Source organism: Phascolarctos cinereus, unplaced genomic scaffold (genome assembly GCF_003287225.1).
Source record: "Phascolarctos cinereus isolate Bilbo 61053 unplaced genomic scaffold, phaCin_HiC Scaffold_2;HRSCAF=192, whole genome shotgun sequence".
In the NCBI taxonomy this organism is placed as follows: domain Eukaryota; kingdom Metazoa; phylum Chordata; class Mammalia; order Diprotodontia; family Phascolarctidae; genus Phascolarctos; species Phascolarctos cinereus.
In genome coordinates, this window is record NW_027555625.1 from 92,130,614 (window position 1) to 92,151,710 (window position 21,097).

Sequence of the window (21,097 nt, forward strand, 5' to 3'; positions counted from 1 at the left end):
ATAATAATTAGATAGGCTATATATATTATTATATATGACATAGGAGTTATACCGTTATATATTATATAATATAATAATTAGATATGGTATATACGCTATTATATATTACATAGGAGTTATACTATTATGTATTATATTATAAAAATAATTAATTATGGTGTATATATACTATTATATATTACATAGGAATTATGCTGTTATATACTATATAATAATATAATAATTACATATGGTATATATACTATTATGTATGTTACATAGGAGTTATACTATTATATATGGTAAATACATATATACACACACTATATTCTAGGCAAAACGATCAAAACAAAGGTAAGACATTGTTACTGCTGTCAAGTAGCTTATAGTCTAGTAGATACATGTAGCCACAAATAACTAGAACATAAATAAGAGAATGGGAAGTGCATCATAATGGTACCAACGATGAGCTCTGAGCACAAATGAGGGAGATTGAAAGGAACATGAGAAAGCATAGGGCAAAACTCTCAACATTCCTAATCTCTTCTCCAGTAGCAGAAAGTAATTTTTCCCCCTTGTCCAGAAAGAGATCCCAGGAAGGACTCTTCATGTCCTCCCCCCCTCCCATCCAGACTCTGTTGCCTGCCAGATTCCAAGGCAGTAGAGGAATGAAGTAAAGAATGTCTTTGGATAGCTAGTGGTGAAGTGGGCAGAGTGCTAGGCCTGGAGTTAGGAAGACTCATCTTCCTGAGTTCAAATCTGGCCTCAGATACTTATTAGCTGTGTGATCCTGAGTAAGTCGCTTAACCCGGTTTACCTCAGTTTCCTCATCCATAAAGTGAGCTGGAGAAGGAAATGGCAAACCCCTTCAGTATCTTTGTCAAGAAAACCTCATATGGGGTCACAAAGAATCAGACGTGACTGAATAACAAAAAAGAAGGTCTTTATGAGAAACTCCCTACACGTATTTTCTTCTGAAATTTCGTAAGTGCTCCATATGCTGTATTATTCACTGGCAGGCAGGCTAAAGGAACCAAAGAGAGAAGATTTGATGGTCATCCCCAAAGTCCATTTGCTCCCACATTCTGGAAATAGGTTCTGAGGCTGGCATGAGGCCCTTGTTGTGTGGTAAAAAAAAAATGTTGGTGATTAGAGCCATCAGACTCGTTGTATGCAGGCTTTCGAGCCTGGGGAAGAGGCGGCTATTGGTGATGGGCAGAAGGAAGCAGGCTCTTTCTTATTTGTGCAGGGTTGAGGACTGCCCGGCAGAGATAAAGGTGCTGATGAGCAGCTGACTCGGAGCAAGTTTGAGGGGGAGGGGATGGTTTCATCTGAAACTTCCACCTTCTTTTTGGCTTCAGAAGCAAGCAGGAAGATCTTGTTCCAAGCACTTGCTGCTGAGCTGGTGACTGGCCCAGTCCCCAGCCACATACCATGTGCTTCCTTACCCCTTTCTTTTCAGTATATCAAATTACTGCAGTCAGCTTGGCAAATCAGCCGGTTCCTGGACCTTGAACTTCTCTCTGCAACTTGGTTAAAGTAGTCTGGCTTTGTTTGCTGGTGTGGGGGTGTATTTGTGGTGGTGGGGGTGGTGGTGAGGGGTGCTAAGTGTTCTTTGGCCTGGCCAGAGGGTCTGACTTTCTAACACAAACCAGAAAACTTCTCTCCCAAACTCTGCCTTTTCCAAAAACAAGGCTAGCACTTTCATTTTACCAATAGTTGGTATTTTCTCTACCTGGCATTTCAGGGACAGGGTAACTGAGCTGATAGTTTCTTTTGTCGTTTTCATATCATGGGACAGTGGAAAGAGTAGTGGACTTACAGAGCCAGAAAGACCTGGGTTCAAATCCTGCCTCTGACACTAGCTCTGTGACCCTGGATGATTTACTTAATCTTTCTGAGTCTCAGCATTCCTGTAAGTATAATAGTACCTGTAGTTCTTGCCTGCACATTTTCATAAATATGCAAGCTTCTGTTTGAATTGTGAACTCTTTGCCCTGGCATAAGTTTCCACATGCATGTTCATTTCTCTTGTAACAAATCTAGTTCGAACACAATGTCTCATGGATTTGTGATATGTTTTTGGTTAATACTGACATGTGTATTGTGGAGCTCATAAGATAACAGAAGGGAAAGGAAGGGAAATAAGAATGTAAATAGTACCTACTTTGTGCCAGGTAATTTGTTAACTGCTTTACAAATATTATCTCATTTGATCCTCGCAACAACCCTGTGAAGTAAATCATGTTATTATCCCCATTTTACAGTTGAGGAAACTGAGGCAGTTTGCCCAGGGTCACACAGCTAATAAGTATCTAAGGTCAGGTTTGAACTCAGGACTTCTTGACTCCAGGCCAAGCTCTCTATCCACTGTACCATGTAACTGCCTACAGATAAAGTTATCCAACATACTTTAGATAATATTAGATGTTACTTACCATTCTTTGAAGAGCATAAAACCAATGTAAGTATCAGTTATCGAGGAGAAAAAGTCAAATATAATGTGTAGTTCTTACTCTGTACTCTGTTCCCTGGGGGTTGATTACCCTTGAAAGTTGAAGGTACTTTGTGCATTTGTACTCCTAAAACTATAGCTTATAAGCCCTCACCAGTGCATTTACCTTCTTCAGTGGTCAGCTAGGACACCTAATGAGCTCAAGGTGAGGGCTTCTGCTGAAATGTCAAAATAAGGACAGTAGGAGTGAAATGTCCCCTGTATAAACTTGGGGCATGGCTTTCCCATAGATAGATAAAGAGGCTGCTGGTGGTACAATGAATAGAATGCTGAGCCTGGAGTTAGAAAGGAAAGAGTTAAATTCTAGCCTCAGTTTCCTCAACTGAATATATATATATATATGGAGATGATAATAGCACCTTCAGCACAAGGTTGCTGTGAAGATCAAATGAGGTAATATTTATAAAAAGTGCTTGGTACAGTGCAGAGAACATAGTAGGTGCTATATAAATACTTATTCCCTTCCCCCTAGAATTAGAGGGAAAAGTGGGCAAACATGGGGAATATACTAGTAGAGAGGTACACAAGTCGGGAATGTACATGTCCAAGTCAGTGGAAACCTCCAGCACTGCAGAGCCAGGATGTCTTTTTCCTTCTCAAGGTGTCCTCACCTTGTATCCTTCCCTTGGGTGTCATGTTTCTGCAGGGCAGGTTCTTCCCTTGGGCTTCCTGGACATGCCACTCTCCTTGGTTCAGCTGGCTTTCTCTTGGGCACAGCATCCCTTCCTGGGTGACTTGCTGTAACATAGTGATATCAAGCTCAAATAGAAATGGGGCGATTAAAACACATGTGCATCTCTGCAGCTGCATATTAACTTAGAAAACAACAGATTAACACTATGTTCTATTGTATATTTATTCTGTTAAACATTTCTCAGTTACATGTTAATCAGTTTAGGTAGAATGCTGTCAACTGAGAGAGGGGGGGAAGAAATACCTTCTAGAAGCAATTCCCTCTCTATTCCCTTCCTCAATAGCTAAGTCTCTTCTTAGCTGTCAGGGATGACTCTCTTCTATCATCTGATAGAGTTCCTCTTGTCTCAGTTGAATGCAGTGCTGGTGTGTTGACTTTTTAAAGCCTGACAGAGCCATGTCTGAGCCTTAAACCAATCAATGGCTCCCCTCCCATAATTCCACTCACTTGGAATTGTCACAACTTCTAAGGAAGTATAAGCACTTTATATTTCCTTTATCCCTTCTTTGAAGATGAAAACAGAGAAGCTAAGGCAGATTGCTATGAACTGATACAAAGTAAAGTCAGCAGAACCAGGAAAACGATAGATACAAGGACTATGACAACTTGAAAGGAAAGAACAATAATAAAATAAACAAAACTAAATGCTACAAAATTATGATGACCAAGCTTGACTCCCAAAGAAAAGGTATGAGAATCTACCTCCTCCCTCTCTTTGCAAAGATGGAAGAGCCAGTGGGTGTGCAACTCTTTATATAATGTTGGACTTGATTATTGAATTAGTTTTACTTAACCTTTTCTTTTTTTTTATATATTTTTCTATAAGAGATGGCTTGGAAGAAGTGATAATTTGGACAATGTAGGTGATAGAAAACCAAAATATAATGAAAATTGTAAATTAAAAAGGAAAAGTCACCAAAATATTTCTAAAACTAATGAGTAATTGGAGAATAATCTTTCTAGTATCTGAATTTCCCAGAGGGTTTGCCAGTTTTTCTAAGTGTGTGCCATCACTATTCCATTTTCTTTTGGAGGAAAATGCCTAATTTATAGGGGTCCTTTAATTAACCTTTAATTTTGAGCAGCATCAGCCTTTGGCTATGATGTCTCCCTAACCTCCCAGCCAGATCTAGTCTATTTCTGTCCCTTCCTTGGCCTTTTCCTTGAATACCTCAGTCACCCAGTACCCCTGTTCACTCCTCCTCACCAGTATAAAAGTTTCCTTTAAAAAAAAAAGAGATTTATACCTCGTCCACATTGAGGCATCAATGACTGATCTTTCATATAAATCAAAGCCTTAAACTAAAGCACCAAAGTTTATAATAGGAAAATTTCTGTTGCCATCAAGCAAGGATATTAAGACCTTTCAAGTGCTTCTCAAATTCTGCCTCAGAGAAACCAGCTTAGCACCTAATCTGTTTAAACACACAGAACTACCAAATCAATGTGTCATAGGTCATCTGACAATACACTCAGAGCTGAAAAATAGAACTAAAATTTACAATCCTTACTCAACAGAGTATATCTTTGGATAGATTCATCTCTTGTTTCAGATATAGATAGTTAAGTAGCATTTTAAAAGCATCTATTACGTGCCAGGCACTGTGCTAAATGCTGGGCCTGCAAAAAACAAAACAAAACAAAACAAAACAAAAAACATAAAAGAATATTCCCTGCTGTCAAGGAGCTCACAGTCTGTTAGAGGAGATAATATGTAAACAATTATGTGCAAATAAGATATATGCAGGATAAATTAGGAGTAGTTTCAGAGGGAAGGCACTAAAATTAAGGAGGCCTGGGAAGGTCTTCTTGCAGAAGGTGAGACTTTAGTGAGACTTAAAGGAAGCCAGAAGAGCCAGGAGGAAGAGATGAGGAGACAGAGCATTCCAAGCATGGGAAATAGCAATGAAAAGGCTCAGTTGGGAGATGGAGAGTTGTATGGGAGGAACAGCAAAGAACCCAGAGTTGGTGAGGACTAGTGGAAAAGAATAAAGTATAAGAAGACTGGAAAGGTAGGAAGGGAGCAGATTATGGAGAGCTTTGAAAGACAGGTAGATAGATAATCTTTTCTCTCATCTCATGGGGAAAGGTACTATAAATGTCAGTCAGTAAACATTTATTAAACCCTACTATGTGCCAGGCACTGAAGATAGATAGATAGATGATAGTTTTTTCTCTCATCTCATGGGGTACATGATTTGATAACTCTCAAAGTACTGTATAAATGTCAGTTGATAAACATTTATTAAGCCCTACTATTTGACAAGCACTGTGCTAAGCTCTGGGGATACAGAGAAAGGGAAGAGACAATCCTTGCTTCTGGGGACCTCACAGTCTAGTGGGAGTTATTATTATTAGAGCTGCCATCACAGTGGGTGTGTTATTTGCAGGGCTATTCCCAGGTATTCCTGAGTTTATGTCAAAACTGGAGACCTTGACCTTCACCTTCTTGTTCCCATTTAGCACTAAGAAGGGAACCCCAAGACTCATGAGGGACTTAGTCTGGAAGCAGGTCTATGCTGACTATTTTATTTATTGCTGAGGTATTTGAGTTTAAAGTTACACTACCTTTCGACACAAAGATGTGAGTCCCGACCTAAGCCACCATCCAGAGAAGCGAGCTTTGGGCTTGGACTTCACTGAGCCATCTTGATGCTTACTCCCTTCTTTAGGGGGGAACTTAAAAACAATCTTCACGTATCGTCTGTGGAAGAGATAATTAACAGAAGAGAGAATAAAGTTATGCTGCTTGGCCCCAGAGGAAGAATGAGCATCACTGGATGGTAATTCTAAGAGCATATAAGGAAAACCTTTCCCAAAAAGACAGCTCTCCCCAAGTGGAGCAGGCTCCCTTTGGGACAGAGTGTCTTCCTGCCTCACTGGAAGTCTTCAAGTGACCTGGGCAATTGTTGAGTATGTTGTAGGGTAGAGTCTTGTTCAGGTATGGGATGTTGAATGGCCACTGATATCTCTTCAAATGATGACATTCTAGGTTCCCTGTCCCCTTTGTTATCAGTAGGAAGGCACCACTGTCTAAGGCTAAGGAACAGAGTCACCTTCCTAAGGAATTAACCTAGACTTTATTAGCACCAAGTCTAGACAGCCCATCCTTCATGTTTGAGGGCTTGAAGCACTCTTTCCTGAAGACCTCTGAATTGGGGGTACGTTTGTGCTTCCTCCTCTCTGCAGTCCTCTCTGCAGTTTCATTTACAACTGTGTTGCATGAACACACGACTCAAAGTTCAGCAAACGTCTTGCTTGGAAAGCTGATAGTTTGCAGGAATGTTAGAGAGAGATTTTTCTCCCCTGCACAGTGACTGATCCTTCTAGGAGATTTTTTTTTTTTACTTCGTTGGCAGCAGTTAACCTGTGGGGTATCCACTTGGCAGTTAGTTGTGTTTAAAGGCTGCCAATACTGTAATACCCTAAGGGGAGCCTTAAAGAAGCAAAAACAAGCAATCCAGGGGCTTTGTGTTAGGCACTTCTCAGCACCTGAGAGCCTGGTCACCAGCAGGCAGGGCTGCCCTCCAGTGGTTTGCTGAGTCACTTCTTCTGTGCTAAAAAGTTAATGACAACAGTGTTCCCCACTCCCACATTCCCATATTGAAGAGTTTTCTTCCTTTGGCGTTCTCATCTCTTCCTCTACAGATACAATTTCAAAGTGACACCAGAATTTACTGCAGTAGGGAAAGATCATTAAGATCGTTGATCCAAGGAGGTAATGAATGAAGATGGGAGTTCTGCCACACCATCTATGTATGTGTGTGTGGCTATGCATTCAGGGTATATGTCTTGTCCTTTACATACCAACAGTGGAGAAAATGAATGGCATGTCAGGCATACTACAAGAGTCCCCAAGAGAAGGAAAGTGTATTCTCCTAATGTCGCTGGATGAGAAGTGTGGTTCAGGAGCTTTCTGCACAAGGAAGACTGAAAAAAAGAGAGGGGCCAACTTGTGCCATGTGTAAATATTAACCAGAACAAAATGGATCTTCCAGTGTAAATCTGTTTCCTTTCAGAAAGTCATATAGTCGGTTATTTTAGTCAGCCGAGAGCCAAACTGGACTTTGGGGTTAAATCATATACCTTCTTTCCCCTTCCTGTCATCATTGGTTTTCTCTCTTCATTTCCTTAGCTCAGCTCTTCAAAAAATTTATTCACTGTAATTTTCAGTGCTCATCCTATTTGTGGCTTTCCCAAAGCTCACCTCTCCCTAAATGTAATCCTTAAAACCTGAAATAAAATTTCCCCCTTCTGCATCAGACTTTGCCCATGGTAAATTTTAGGGAAGGGCACTAGAGGGTGGGATTGGGGAGGGATAAGGAAAAGCTTCACTTAGAACAAGACATTAACTTTGTGTGTGTCATAGACTACCTTGCAGTCTGGAAAAACCTATGCACCCTTTCTCAGGGTAGAGTTTTCGTTTGTTTGTTTTTAGTTCATAATTGAGGAAGTGCTGCATTTCAGTTAGAGATTAGTGGAGATACAGATATAATTTTCTGCCATTCAAGTTCACCTGGACAGGGGGTCCATGAACCTCAGATTAAGAACCTTCAATTTAGAAGGTGGTATTTGAACTTAAGCCTGGAAGTAAACCATAGATTCTAAGAGGTAATGTTGAGGAGTGAGTAATTTCAGGCATAAGGGAAAGCCAGTGCAAAAGCATCTTCTCCACTTCCCTGCTTCCCCACTCGGTCTTTGCATTTTTCACCTATGAAATAGATCAGAGACTAAAGTCTCCGAAATTCATTGAAATGGAGAACTAAATCAGCTATCTTGGCAATAATGGAAAAATGTTCCACTTGGGTTCCCATCAGAATGGGGTATTGTCACTCTCAAAATGTTTGAGGTAAACCCTCAAACCCAAAGTGGATGTTGCAGGAAAAAAAGGTTTCTGTTGCTAAATTGCGGTATTTTGGGGGAACTTTCTAGCCACATAGATCTGGGGACAGAAGCACATGGGAGATGAGGAGCTAGTCAGAGAAAGCTTTCCCAAAGGAGAGCTCACTTGGCTGTTCTCCTATTACCTGTGTAAGGATATCTGACAGATGTAAATTAGGCATGTGTATTTTATTTTCATCCAATAAAACACAGGTTCACTACCACTGTCACCACTGGGTCAACACTCATGATGACAATGTTGCCATTGGACCCATTTCTAAATGATGCTTTGTTTGAAATCTCTCAGCATTAGATGGGCATTACTATGATTGTGGGAAAAATCATTCAGAAAGAAAAGCAGAGAAAGAAAAAAAATGTGTATTATGTTAAGGTTTGAGACATAAATCTTGAAGTGCCACTGGGTCCCTTGCCTTTAGATTACAAAGGAAATACAACATGTAGACAGTTGGGAGGATCTCTGTTCAGACACTCCTGATCGACATTGTTTGAAGCTCTGGGAAGATATAGATAGCATAGAATAATCTCTTTGTGAGTTATTAATTGCTGTTTCCCTTTTCCTGTTTTGAGTAGAAAATGTCTTTAATGTATTGTGTGAGTTCAGCATGAAGAACATGTTCTTTGGCATTACATAAATATTTACTTAATGCTGAAAATTTATTGTCAGGCAACAGTCATTTAACTAGAAAATATTGCAAGCTTATTTTCTTCTGGGGATGAAGGATACCACTCTTTGATTTTTGTTTTCAGGATGTTCGTCTGTCTCCTCCTTTCCCCTCCTTCCTCACTTGATCTTGGCATTTTTCACCAATGAAATGGATCAGAGACTAAAGTCCCTGAAATCCATTGAAATGGAGAACTAAGTTAGCTATCTCCACAATTCTGTTGAAAATATTCCATTTGGGTTCCTATGCAAATAAACTAGAGGACTGCAGTCCAAGTGAGGTTGTGAGTTGTTGATGGTAACCTAAAACTTGAGGGCTAAATGTGGTAATTGAATGTGTAAAGGCTGCCCCTCTCCTCCCACGCCCAACATCAGAACATGCTCAACAGATAGCAGGTGAACATGTTCTGAGGGAAGGGACAGGCTTCAGCTATAAAGCAGAGGGATCTGGGTTGGAGAAAAATAGAGACAGAGGCAGGAAAGTTCATGATGTGGGCAGAGAACAGTGAATAAACTGGATTGGAGAGTTGGTATAGGGAAGTAGTCGAAAATAAGGGCTGATATATAGATTGGGCAGCTGGGTGGTGTGGTGGATAGAGCACCCAGCCAGATTCAAGAAGACCTAAATTTAAATCTGGCCTCAGACGTTTACTAGCTGTGTGACCCTGGGCAAGTCACTTAACCCTGTTTGCCTCAGTTTCCTCATCTGTCAAATGAGCTGGAGAAGGAAATGACAAACCACTCCAGTATCTTTGCTAAGAAAACCCCAAATGGGGTCATGAAGATTCAGTCATGACTGAAACAACTGAATAACAACACCACCTAGCTTGGAGTCTCTCCAATATCAGACTGAGAAGTTTATATGATAAGGTCATAGACTCAGAGCTGAAAGGACCTTAGAGTCAATCAACCTTGTCAACCAGTGTCCAAGCCTGTCACTTTTCGGATGAAGAAACAGGCCCACAGAGCCTTAGTGATTTATCCATAGACATGGAGCCAGGATCCACAATCAGGTCTTCCTGACTTCAAGCCCAGTGCTTTTTCCACTCTGTGCATATTGTAGTCAGCAGGGGACCATTATAGGTTCCTGAACAATACCCCTAACCTGGGCTTCTGCTTTCTTGAACCAAGTCCATTGGGGTACCATTGTCTTGGGCTGGAGTTAACTCAGATATGAATGGTACAATGGAAAGAGCCTTAAGCTAGCAACAAGGAGATCTGGAGTCCAGTCTCAGAAATATCTCTTGTTGATCTTGTGACTGAGCCACTTGAACTCTCTGAGTCAGGCAACAAGGATTTATTAAATCCCTGTTATGTTCCAGGCACTTTACCAAGTATGAGAGATACAAAGAAAGGTAAAAGACAGGCCCTTATCTTAAGGAACTTAGCATCTAATTAATGGAGGAAAGAACATGCCAACAACCATGTACAAACAAGATGTGTACAGGGTAAATTGGAGATAATCAGTGGAGGGACAACACTAACATTAAAGAGGGACACAGGATCTTGTAGAAGATAGGCTTTTAGCTGGGAGTTGAAGGAATCTAGAGGAGCCAGGAAATAGAGATTGGGAGGAGAGAATTCCAGGAGGACAGTTGGTGAAAGTGGACAGTCAGGAAGTGGAGTCTCTTAGGCAAGGAACAGCAAGGAGGGAGTGTCACTGAGAACAGCGAGCTCCTGGTAACAGCTTCAGTTTTTTAAAGTAAAATATGAGTCAAAGTTATCAGCTGAGAAGGTTGAGAGAAGAGGTTCTATGGGAGACTTGAGGAGGGAGAAAAGGTTTGGAAACGCCCCCATGGCTAATGGGCCAGTGTGTTGATTGGGGAGGTGTAAAAGGATTGCCTTGGTGCAGTAAAGGTCCAGTTGAGATGACGTAACATAAATTTGCGGTATTGAAATCAACATGATTTTGTGATTCTCTCCAGCTTCATTCAATGGCATTCAATATCTTCATGACCCCATTTGGGTTTTTTTGGCAAAGATACTGGAGTGGTTTGCGATTTCCTTCTCCAGCTCATTTTACAGATGAGGAAACTGAGGCAAACAAGGTTAAGTGACTTATCCAGGGTCATACAGCTAGTAAGTTTCAGAGGCTAGATTTGAACTCAGGAAGAGTCAAGAGACTCCAGGCCCAGCATTCTATGCACTATGTCACCCTGTAGCTAGCTATCTAAGCGTTTAAATAGGAACTTGCTGTTTAATAGAGGGTGGGTTATAAGACATATCAACAAAAAAAAGCAAGCTCTAGTATAATACATTTTCTTGGAGTAGCTACCCAGGGAATTATATTTGTTATTTTTTTTAAAGGTGAACATTTATTGAACACTCAGTCATAAAGAACATTATTTTTACTCTAACTAAAGAAACCCAAAACCAATTTAAAAAAAAAAAATGTACAACTAAACTGTACTTAAAACATACAAATTTGCAAAGGGCTCTTTTTAATCAAACTCTTCCCGTTCCCTTAAAATACAAAGCAGCCTTACCTTCTTGGCTACTAAAAAGACCTGGAAAAGAAAGTTCTAACTCTCCAAGTCCTTAGCATCGTCAGTTGGTTCAGCATCAGAAATGGATGTGGTTTTATCAATGGAAATGACATTAATGAAGATGGCTTACCATCTCTTTTGCCACTCTACCCTAAGGACCACTGTTTTTTTTTCCATTTAATTGAAACCTCCTATATGTTCTCTCTTTTCCCCAATCCCCAAATAGAATGTTAGTGACTTGGGATCAGGGACTGTCTTCCTTTTTTATTTCTATCTCCAGTGCTTCCCATAATTCTCTGCACATAGAAGCACTTAATAGAAACGTTCATTCATTTATCCATCTTCCTCATAAAAGCATTCCAGAGGAAAGGAGAAAGGTAGAGAGCCTACTTGACTTCAAGAGAAACACTATCAGAGCAGATACTTAACCTCTTTGTAAAATAGAGGGAATTGGGAGTGATGACCCGCAAGGGGTCTTCCACCTCTCGGTCTACAATCTTACGCTCCTGGGAATTTTAAAAGCATTCAATATAGGGACTTTGGAGTCAGGGGGATCTGGAATCAAATTCCATTTCTGTCACTTGTTAGCTTTGTGACCACAGGCAAGTCATTTAACCCTGTCAGCCTCAGTTTCTGTATCTGTAAAATGGGAATAATGGTAACTCATAAGATTCTTGTGAAACTCAAAAGAAATAAATTATGTAAATCACTTTGTGTACTTTAAGCATCTCCATAAGTGTTGATACTAAAAATCCAACTTGCCATCCTGGAGGGGCATTTTTGGAAATATTGGTTGACAAGGTAGAGCAAGGTGGCCCACTGAAACTGCCAGAAAGGTGCCACTTTAATCACAGAAGGGGGATAATCTTATCTAGCCTGCTGTCTCTCATATTGCCTTGTAGGTCCCCAAGGCATATCTCAGAGGAATGGAACTGGGCATGGGGCAATATGGCAAGATGGAAAAATCTAGAGGAAATTGGGTTTGAATCTCAACTCTGCCCCTGATTTTTTTTTTGTGAGCTATGGGAAGTCATATGACCACTCTGTAGCTCAGTTTCCCTACTTGCAAGATGAAGGCATTAGAATAAATGATCTTTAAGGCATTCTGCAGGTCAAAATCTATGATGCTGTAGGCTTTCCAGACCTGAGTCAGCATCAGCTCCTTAGTTCAGAGTGAAGTCTCCTCAGCTTGCTCAGGAAAGGAGACAAATTAAGATAAGATAAAAAATGTAATAAGAAATGTAATGTGGAATGCTTTCTGGTTGACTGCAGAGCATTCTGCTGATGCTATCATGCGCTTTGGTCTGTTTGAAGGACTCAAGAGCACAGAGGCTATGAGCTATTGATTGGCATGAAAATGCCTAAGATTTTACAATCTACAGACTAATTGAATGAAGTGGCAGATGTCTCTGGAATTCTGACTTAGGGATGTGGTCTGCCTTAGATAACCAGAGCTGCCACTTGTAAGGAACAATCGTGTGGAGTAAACCATTCACATGTAGGCTGGAGCATGTGCATACCTACACATGTCTTTGTAGAAAGCACTACCTCTTACCATATCTTCCTTCCTTCCTTCCTTCCTTCCTTCCTTCCTTCCTTCCTTCCTTCCTTCCTTCCTTCCTTCCTTCCTTCCTTCCTTCCTTCCTTCCTTCCTTCCTTCCTTCCTTCCTTCCTTCCTTCTTTCCTTCCTGTCTCTCTTCCTTTTTTCCTGCCTTCCTTCCCTTTCCCACCCACCTCCACTGGAAGTACTGCACCCAATTCATGATCCCAATCCCACTATTGGTTAGCATGGAAGCTTTGACCTGCTTCATTTCTGACGTGAGGTGGTTCACCTCTTCGTAGATGACCTGGTAGCTCTCCACTCCCAGGGTCTCGCCTATTAATTCTGTAATTAGTACAGACTCCTGATCACTGTAGCTCAGAATTCCTGAACTCCAGCAATCTACATGCCTCATTCAGCTTTACCAGAAGGAGGGTCCCCAAGCCTGCATGCCCAGGTCCCACCACCACTCAAAGACCCTTAGCTTTCTGCATCTATGATGTTAGCCATCAAGGAACTCCCTGGCTATCTGTTTCACAGCATATCTCTCATTAGCTTTATGCCTTTATAATAAACTACAGCTGCATCCCTATTATTTTTCTGACCAGCCAAGTTCATGATTTCCAAGGAGGTTTTTGAGAAACTTGACAAAGTCCAATAAACAAGCCTTTGTGATAACTTTCCCCTGAAGCAGGGGGTGACCCTCCTTCTCTTTGTTTGAGGCAGCTCATAAACTGGGTCCCAAATAGCTTTGTGAGCACCCTGGGAGTTCAACTTGCTTTTGTTTTTTCCTTAAGTCAATGGGCAGAGCAGCTGATCAGGCACTGTAGGCTTAAGGTGGCCAGAGCACAGAAATCCAGGCCTCACCCAGTGACACAAGTGACCTTTCCTTTGGAAACACGAGAGCATTTCCATCTCCTGGGAGGGCTGCTGGGTGGAGACAACTTGAAGCAGGTGCATTGGCCAGTTGGTTGTTTTCGGCCCAACACCAGTGCCAAAGCATGGAGTTGGAGGAGTTTTCCTTGTCCTGCAGGTTCTTTGCTTCGTCTTTTGGACCTTTGCCACTCTCCGTTTCTCTTCCTAGCGCTTGCCTCCTCTTTCCTTTCATTCCTTTTCCTTTCCCTTCTCCCCTTTCCTGTTGTAGGAATTGATAAATGAATGAATACAACCCTCCCCCCAACTGAATGTGTTCCTCTTTCCAAGAAGGTTTGCATCTTAAAAGAGGAGAACAGAAAACATAACACTTACTCAAAGAAATGAGCCTGTCATGGGAAGCTTTTTCGGGCACTACGGTAGGCTGGGAGAGGCTGCCTAGGGGCAATGGTAAGAGCCGCCAGTGCCTGTCCCATCACCTCGCATGATAGGCTGGTGACTGTGTAAGGTGGCTCCTGACCTCCCCCTCCCTCACAAGCAGTCAGCAGTCTAGAGGCAAGCAAGCTGCCACAGAGCTCAAAGAATAGAAGCGAACCATTCCTCCTCTTCATTGCACAGATGGCTGCTTTGGGACGTTCACTGCCTGTCTGGGGCTGCTTTCGCAGAAGGAAACTAGTCTTTGGCACTTACTCTGAGATGTTTAGCGATTTGTCATGGGGTGGCTCTGGCCTTCCAAATGATATCCCAGTGGTTTGATGAGCACAATTTCCCTATCAGTCCCTGTAATTATACTTCCACAAAGGTTTTGGGGTTTCAGCGCTCCTGGAAGTAATATGGAAAGAGGAGAGATGAAGTGGGATGGGATGGGGGAGGGAGGGAGGAAGAGCAGACAGCCCGAGTGGTTGGGGAAGGATTATTTTTCCTCCATAATGGGGGTATTGCAGCCTAAAATGGTGGGTTCTAGGCACCAAAGGGACAGTCCATTTTTAGTGTCTCACTTTCCTTCTCAGGTCAGGCTTTTGAGGAATACTAGGGATTTGCTGAATTTCCTTTTGAAGCTATTTTAAGGGTGGCAGAAATACTTGGGTCCAGTGAGAAAGAAAAGAGAGGCCAGATCTGTACCAAACTCTGAGTTTTGGGGGTCGGATTGAAATCTGAAGATGTCTGGCAGCCTGTGATATACAAGGACTTGCCCCAGGAGCTCATGGGCAAATGTAACATGGGGCAGTTTGAAGGCTGATAGTTTCTGTATACAAATAAAGGCCGCTTTCCAATCGGTTGCCTGCAAACTTAGTGTCAATCACCCAGGGATGGATAGTATCTTATGGAGAAACAGAGTGTTTCATCTCGTTCACCTCGTCTTTGCTTTTGCTCTTTTTTCGTCCCTTCCCAGCACCCAAAGACAATGAGGAGCGAGTGTTCAGGGAGCGGATGCGGCCGAGGAAACGGCAGGGGGCGGTCCGTCGCAGGGTCCATCAGGTTAACGGCCACAAGTTCATGGCCACCTACCTTCGGCAGCCCACCTATTGTTCTCACTGCAGAGACTTCATCTGGTAAGGCTCTTCTTCCTCCCAGTTTTTTTCCCCCTTTTCTTCAGTTTGGAGGCCTGGCAGGGTGGGGGCGGGGAGGGTTAGACACCTGATTTGGAAAGCACTGACAGCTTGCCCTGTTATTTCTGCCTAATTGAATCGCGTTCTGTGAGGTTTTCACAAATGCTTCCAATGCATTTGGTAACATCCAGCCCTATGCTGGGCTCTGTGGCGGGGTAAGGAGGAGGATGGGGTATTAAAAAGAATACTGAGGGGCAGCTAGGCGGCTCAGTGGAGAGAGAGCCGGCCCTGAAGTCAGGAGGACCCGAGTTCAAATGCGGTCTCAGACCAAACACTTGACACCAGCTGTGCGACCCTGGGCAAGTCACTTAACCCCAACTGCCTATAAATAAATAAATAAATGAATAAAGAATACTGGACAGGGAATCAGGAAATTGGGGTTCTGTCTCAGCTCCCTCACTAACTCTCTGAAGGACCTTGGTCAAGTCACTGCTCCTGCAGGAAATAAAATGCCATAGACACAGCCCAGATGGTAAACTTACCTCCCAGTCTAGGGTATGCCAACATTCATCATCTAAGTAGGTAAGCATCCCTTCATCCTCAAAGGCAAATGGGGATTAAATTCTGCTGTTCAATAGAATCTAGTTAAACATTTCCTGGAATACCTGTGCTTTTCATGATTGGAGGTAAGTCTCTGTCTGTCTGTCTCTCACTTTCCCCATTTCTGCTCTCTCTTTCTCCTGCCTCTCTCCTTTCCTTCCTTGCTCCCTCCTTCCTTCCTTCCTTCCTTCCTTCCTTCCTTCCTTCCTTCCTTCCTTCCTTCCTTCCTTCTTTCCTTCCTTTCTCCCTTCCTTTCTCCCTTCCTTTCTCCCTTCCTTTCTTCCTTTCTTTCTTTCTCTTTCTTAAATTGAAACTTCATTTCCTAAAGTGAGCCTGTTCTTGCTTTCAGGGGTGTCATAGGAAAACAGGGATACCAATGTCAAGGTAAGTGGTACAATATGAACTAAGCCACTGTTGAGTGTGTATCCTGTGAGCAGATCTAAAAAAAGGAGCCACATCTGAGACAGATGAATGGATAGATTCTCTTGAATGGACTTGGAGGGTGTGTGTGTATTATACACTTTCTCATTTGTATGCTAGACCAAATGAGTCCCTGGATACTGGTGCTCTTAGCCCATTTCCCCTGACTCTTCCTCTACATATGCTCTACTCTCCTCAATTCCCTTGCCCTCTTCTTTTTTCACTTTTCTCATGTGCCACAGGATAAAAGGGCTACTTTACTCCATCTCTGAGACTTCTGGGGAGTCACAGAGAACACCAACCACACCCAGTTCTTTATATGCTGGTTATAGCAGGAAGCTTAGGAGTTTTGGTTTCATTCAGAGATCAGAATTTTTTTTTTAAATTATGTCACACTAAAGTTCTCATCAGAGGACTGGCAGAAGCCCCACTGCATTTTGAGCTGGGGGATTTCTATCCTGTCTCCTCACTTGTGCTAATGTGTCCTGTGGGATCACACTCAGCTCCCTTGTCTACCCATCCTGTTTAGTATTTATCAAGCACTCCCTTACTTATTCCTTAGCCACTATTTGACTTGGGAAACATCCCTAGCCATTTGAAAATGAAGGCCCTCTTGAAATGCTTACGGGTCATTTTAAAAATTATTATAAGTGCTAGACTTGGTTGGCGATATATAATTAGGAAATCAGGGGTCACGTATGTTTACATTTTGGCTTTTTTGCTACCAGAGCTATAAAGCACCCTGTCTAGTCCAGCCCTGGTTGTCTTGCATCTTACAATTATCATTTTAGGAATGTAAGAATTAGAAAGTATTAGAAATTATATTAATTAGAAAATATCGTACCCTCCAGGGTGGGGTGATTTTCTTGTTGATCACCTTGTATACACATTGTCCTATGGGAATACTCAAAGGACTTTGGACATCTTCATGTGGAGATACAAATTAAATGGAAGTTTTACAGTGTGGAAGGTCAAAACCCCTACTTGATAGAAAAACAAAGACACCAGAGAAGGTCTCACCAGACCTGCTAATGGCTAAAGGGCATCTCTGCTCCATCCACCAACTTGGTACTGTTCTGAGGAGTGCATGTAAACATTGTAATGCCCATAACAGGAACAATTATAACAGTGGGAGGGCTTAGAAAGGAGATGGTTTCTTGACCTTGGCATATGCTCTGAATGAAACAATGAAATTGATCGGGGCTCCCAGAACCATGGAAAACCACAGAGGCTGTTTAAGCATAAAAGTTTAATTCTCCTCCAAAAGCATTTAGTAAATCCTAATTTCAGGGATGACAAAGCACCTTTCAAAGAGCTGTGTGATGGGTTTGAGGGGAGAGGCTGATGAGCAGTTTTTAAATCAAGACAGAAAGGTCACAGGTCTATGATTATGTCAATTTCATCTTGTATTTGAACCCCCCCATTCCCTTCTCCCCGTAATCCCCTTCAGCACTCACCACCTCCCCCCTGAAGCTCACTCTACCCATCTTCTGTTGTTTACAGTTTGCACTTGTGTGGTTCACAAGAGATGCCATGAGCTTATAATAACGAAGTGTGCGGGCTTAAAGAAACAGGAAACACATGATGAGGTAAACATTTATAACATCAAAGTCTTGGGGTTTTTTCTCCCTCATCCATACTATATAACCTTCCATGTGTGTGTGTGTGTGTGTGTGTGTGTGTGTAACTTGTTCCTGTCTCTTCCATTTGTTGAACGAAAACTTGGGGAATTGGTTTGTAACCTCTGGCAAATATCAAAGCCTGCAGTATCTATCTGAGTTCCTTGTGTCTGTGGGCGCTGTGCCACTGGTAGCTAAGTTCCAGGACTCAAGCCTGTAGGGACAATGTGCTGTAAATTTTATTTTGATTTCTCACTCTTGCCAGTAAATTGGAAGAAGCTGATTGGTGGGTGGATGAAATATGGATTTCTTCTGGGCCTGAGAAGCTGAGCTAGCATTGCAGTGGGGCTACCTATAACTCCAGGGATGATGGATGGCAGACCATCAGGCAGAATGATGATCCTGGCAAAAATGCAGAGATTTAACTGACCATGTACTGGACCTCCATTCTGCTTTCTTAGCTGAAAGCTAACTCATAATTCTAGCTGGTGGTCTTAAAAATGGGCACATATAAATAGAGTTGGCATGGTTTTACACAATCCATGCCAACTAGTAGAGGTACATTGGGAGCTGATGTCCTACTGATGATAAGCCAGGGATGGCTCCTTTACCTGGAGACAGTGAAAATGTAGAAGAATGGGCAAATCCCAGCTATTTGGCAAAAGGAAATGGTAGGATTTTGTGGCTGATTGGCTAGGAGGGGGAAAGAGAAAGAAGGATCCCAGGTAACAAGAGGTTTTTTTTGCGGGGAGGGAGATTGGGAAAATGATGAAGTCTTTGACAGAAACAATGAAGAAGAACATAGTTGGGGAGAAAATGTTGAATATTTGTATGCCTGTGTGTGGGTGATCTACATTTATGTTCAGAATGGTTGCATACATATATTGTATATATAGAACTATATACACACATACATACAGAATGTGTATATATGTATATTATATCTGTGTATGTGTATAAAGATATACATACTCACTCACATATATACATATTATTGTTTAGTCATTCAGTTATGTACGACCCTTCATGACCCTGTGGACCAATTGTTCGTGGGGTTTTCTTGGCAAAGATACTGGAGTGTTTTGCCATTTCCTTCTCCAGCTTTATGCAGGCAGAAGTTAAGTGACCTACCCAGGGTCACATGGCTTTTAAGTGTATGGGTCAGATTTGAACTTTGTTTGGACTTTCTGACTCTGCACCACCTAGCTGCCCTATACATATATACATATATGCATATATGTATATGTAGGTCTATATGTATGTATGTATGTATGTATTTATATAAGTATGTATGTATATATGTATATACAAACATAGACATAGACACAGAGACAGAGATAAGCATTATGGCATAGTGGATAGAGCGCTGGGCTTGGAGCGAGAAACATCAGTGGCCAAGGCATCCCATTATTAATTTTTTTAGCATGAGGATACTTTAACAGAAGCAGTGTTCAGGATGACACAAACAAGAATCCCACCTCTGGAGTATCATATTGAGTTCTGACACCACATTTTAAGAAGGGCGTTGGCCAAAAAGACCTCATCTAGAAGAGGGTGACCAGGTTGGTGAAGGCATGCGAAGCCATGTACTGTGTTATAATGGAGACTGGTTGAAGAAACTGAGAATGTTCAGCTTGAATAAGAGAGGATTTGGGGGAGATAGCAGAGCTGTCTTCAAGTGTTTGAAAAGTTGTCTTGTGGAAGAAGGATTCGAATCTGAGAATCTGAAAATTTGAAGAGTACTCAACAGCTGTCTGGTCCCATACATACTTGGGAGAACTGCATACTTTAACTTGTCCAAGAACTGGTTCTGTAGGCTCTGCTTGGTCTCTGATCCAGGGGCACCCATCCCCTCTCCAGGTAATCCACTCCTCTCCTGGGCAACTTTCCTTGTTGGGCTTATTTTGCTGACAGCAAGCCTAAATTGGCCTTTGCAAATTCAACCTCTGGGGACAAACAGAATAAGCCTAATCTCTCTTTCACTTGACAGTTCCTCAGATATTTGACCACAACTGCCAGGTTGCCCCTAAATCTTTTCTGCTCTAGTCAAAACAGCCCTATCTGCTTCAGCCTATCCTAGTATGACTTGAAGAGTATGAGGATCCTGGCTGCCCTTTTCTGGATTCTCTCCAGCTTATCCTCATCCTTTTATAACACTGGCGCCCAGAACCAAACACAGCGCTCCAGATGTAGTCAGAGATTAGATTTGTGCTTGGCTCCAAGGACGGGGCTTAGAGCAATGGGTTAAAATGACTAAGTGACATTTGCTGAATTGAATCAAATTGAGAGAAGCTGTTGAGAGGTAAACGTCAAGTAGATATTAGGGAAAACTCCCTAACCAATTAGCAGTTCCAAAGCAGAACTGACTTCCTTTTGGAGGTAGTGAATTCTCTGTTGCTAAGAGTTTTCACATACAAATAAGATGATGCTTGTTGGGGGAGATTGTAGAGGGCCCTCTGTTCAGAAGCTGGATTGCATGAAATGACTAATGGTCTCTTCCAGCTTTGACACTCTCTGATTGTGTCATTCTAAGGACCCGATTCTCTGAACTACTTTTTGGTGACCTTGGTCAGGGTTCATGATAGGATAGGACAGTTCAGAGGCAAAAATCTTTTCTTTTGGAAGTGGGTAGTGCTTCTTTGTGGGGCTTCTTGGGCTAAAGAGCATCTTACCTCTCAAAGCATTTCCCCACATAATCTCGGTGTACTCTACACCATCTCTGCCTGGATGGTGTCAGTAAGAGGTGGGGAATTAGTGTCAAAATATGATTATACAAAGAATTAAAAAGAAAGAATTCCCACTGAGATGAATACTTTCAAGATTATCTGGTTACATCATATTCACAATTTTTTTTATAAGCTTCTTTTGCAAGCAAGTTGATACATTTTAGTAGAGTTATACCTTTTGGCTAAAAGAAGGTTAAAAAAGGACTAGTTGTGGTTTATTAAAAGAGAAATAATAATAACACTAGCAATAACAATAATAGTTAGCATTTATATAGCACTTAACAAATATATTATATTACAAATATTATATTTTATCCTCACAACAATCCTAGGAGGTGGGTGCTATTATTTTCTCCATTTCAGAGATGAGGAAACTGAGGCAGACAGTGGTTAAGTGACTTGCCCAGATTCTACAACTAGGAAGGGCCTGAGGCTGGATTTGAACTCAGGTCCAGTGCTTTATCTTTTGTGTAAGCTATATGCTGAGTTTCTGAAATTTCTCTAGTTTGCTAAATGGTAGGTAGCCCCAAAG

The 21,097-nt window shown here is 41.8% G+C and overlaps 1 protein-coding gene across 1 annotated transcript in view; it reads left to right on the top strand.

Annotated features, from left to right (window-relative positions):
* PRKCE (protein kinase C epsilon) overlaps window positions 1–21,097 on the top strand; it is a 665,998-nt gene that overhangs the window by 374,612 nt on the left and 270,289 nt on the right. Inside the window, exons 3-5 of the mRNA XM_021001278.2 lie at window positions 15,044–15,203; window positions 16,150–16,184; window positions 17,724–17,809. Of these exons, the coding sequence (XP_020856937.1) occupies window positions 15,044–15,203; window positions 16,150–16,184; window positions 17,724–17,809 (281 nt within the window). The remainder of the gene's footprint in view (window positions 1–15,043; window positions 15,204–16,149; window positions 16,185–17,723; window positions 17,810–21,097) is intronic.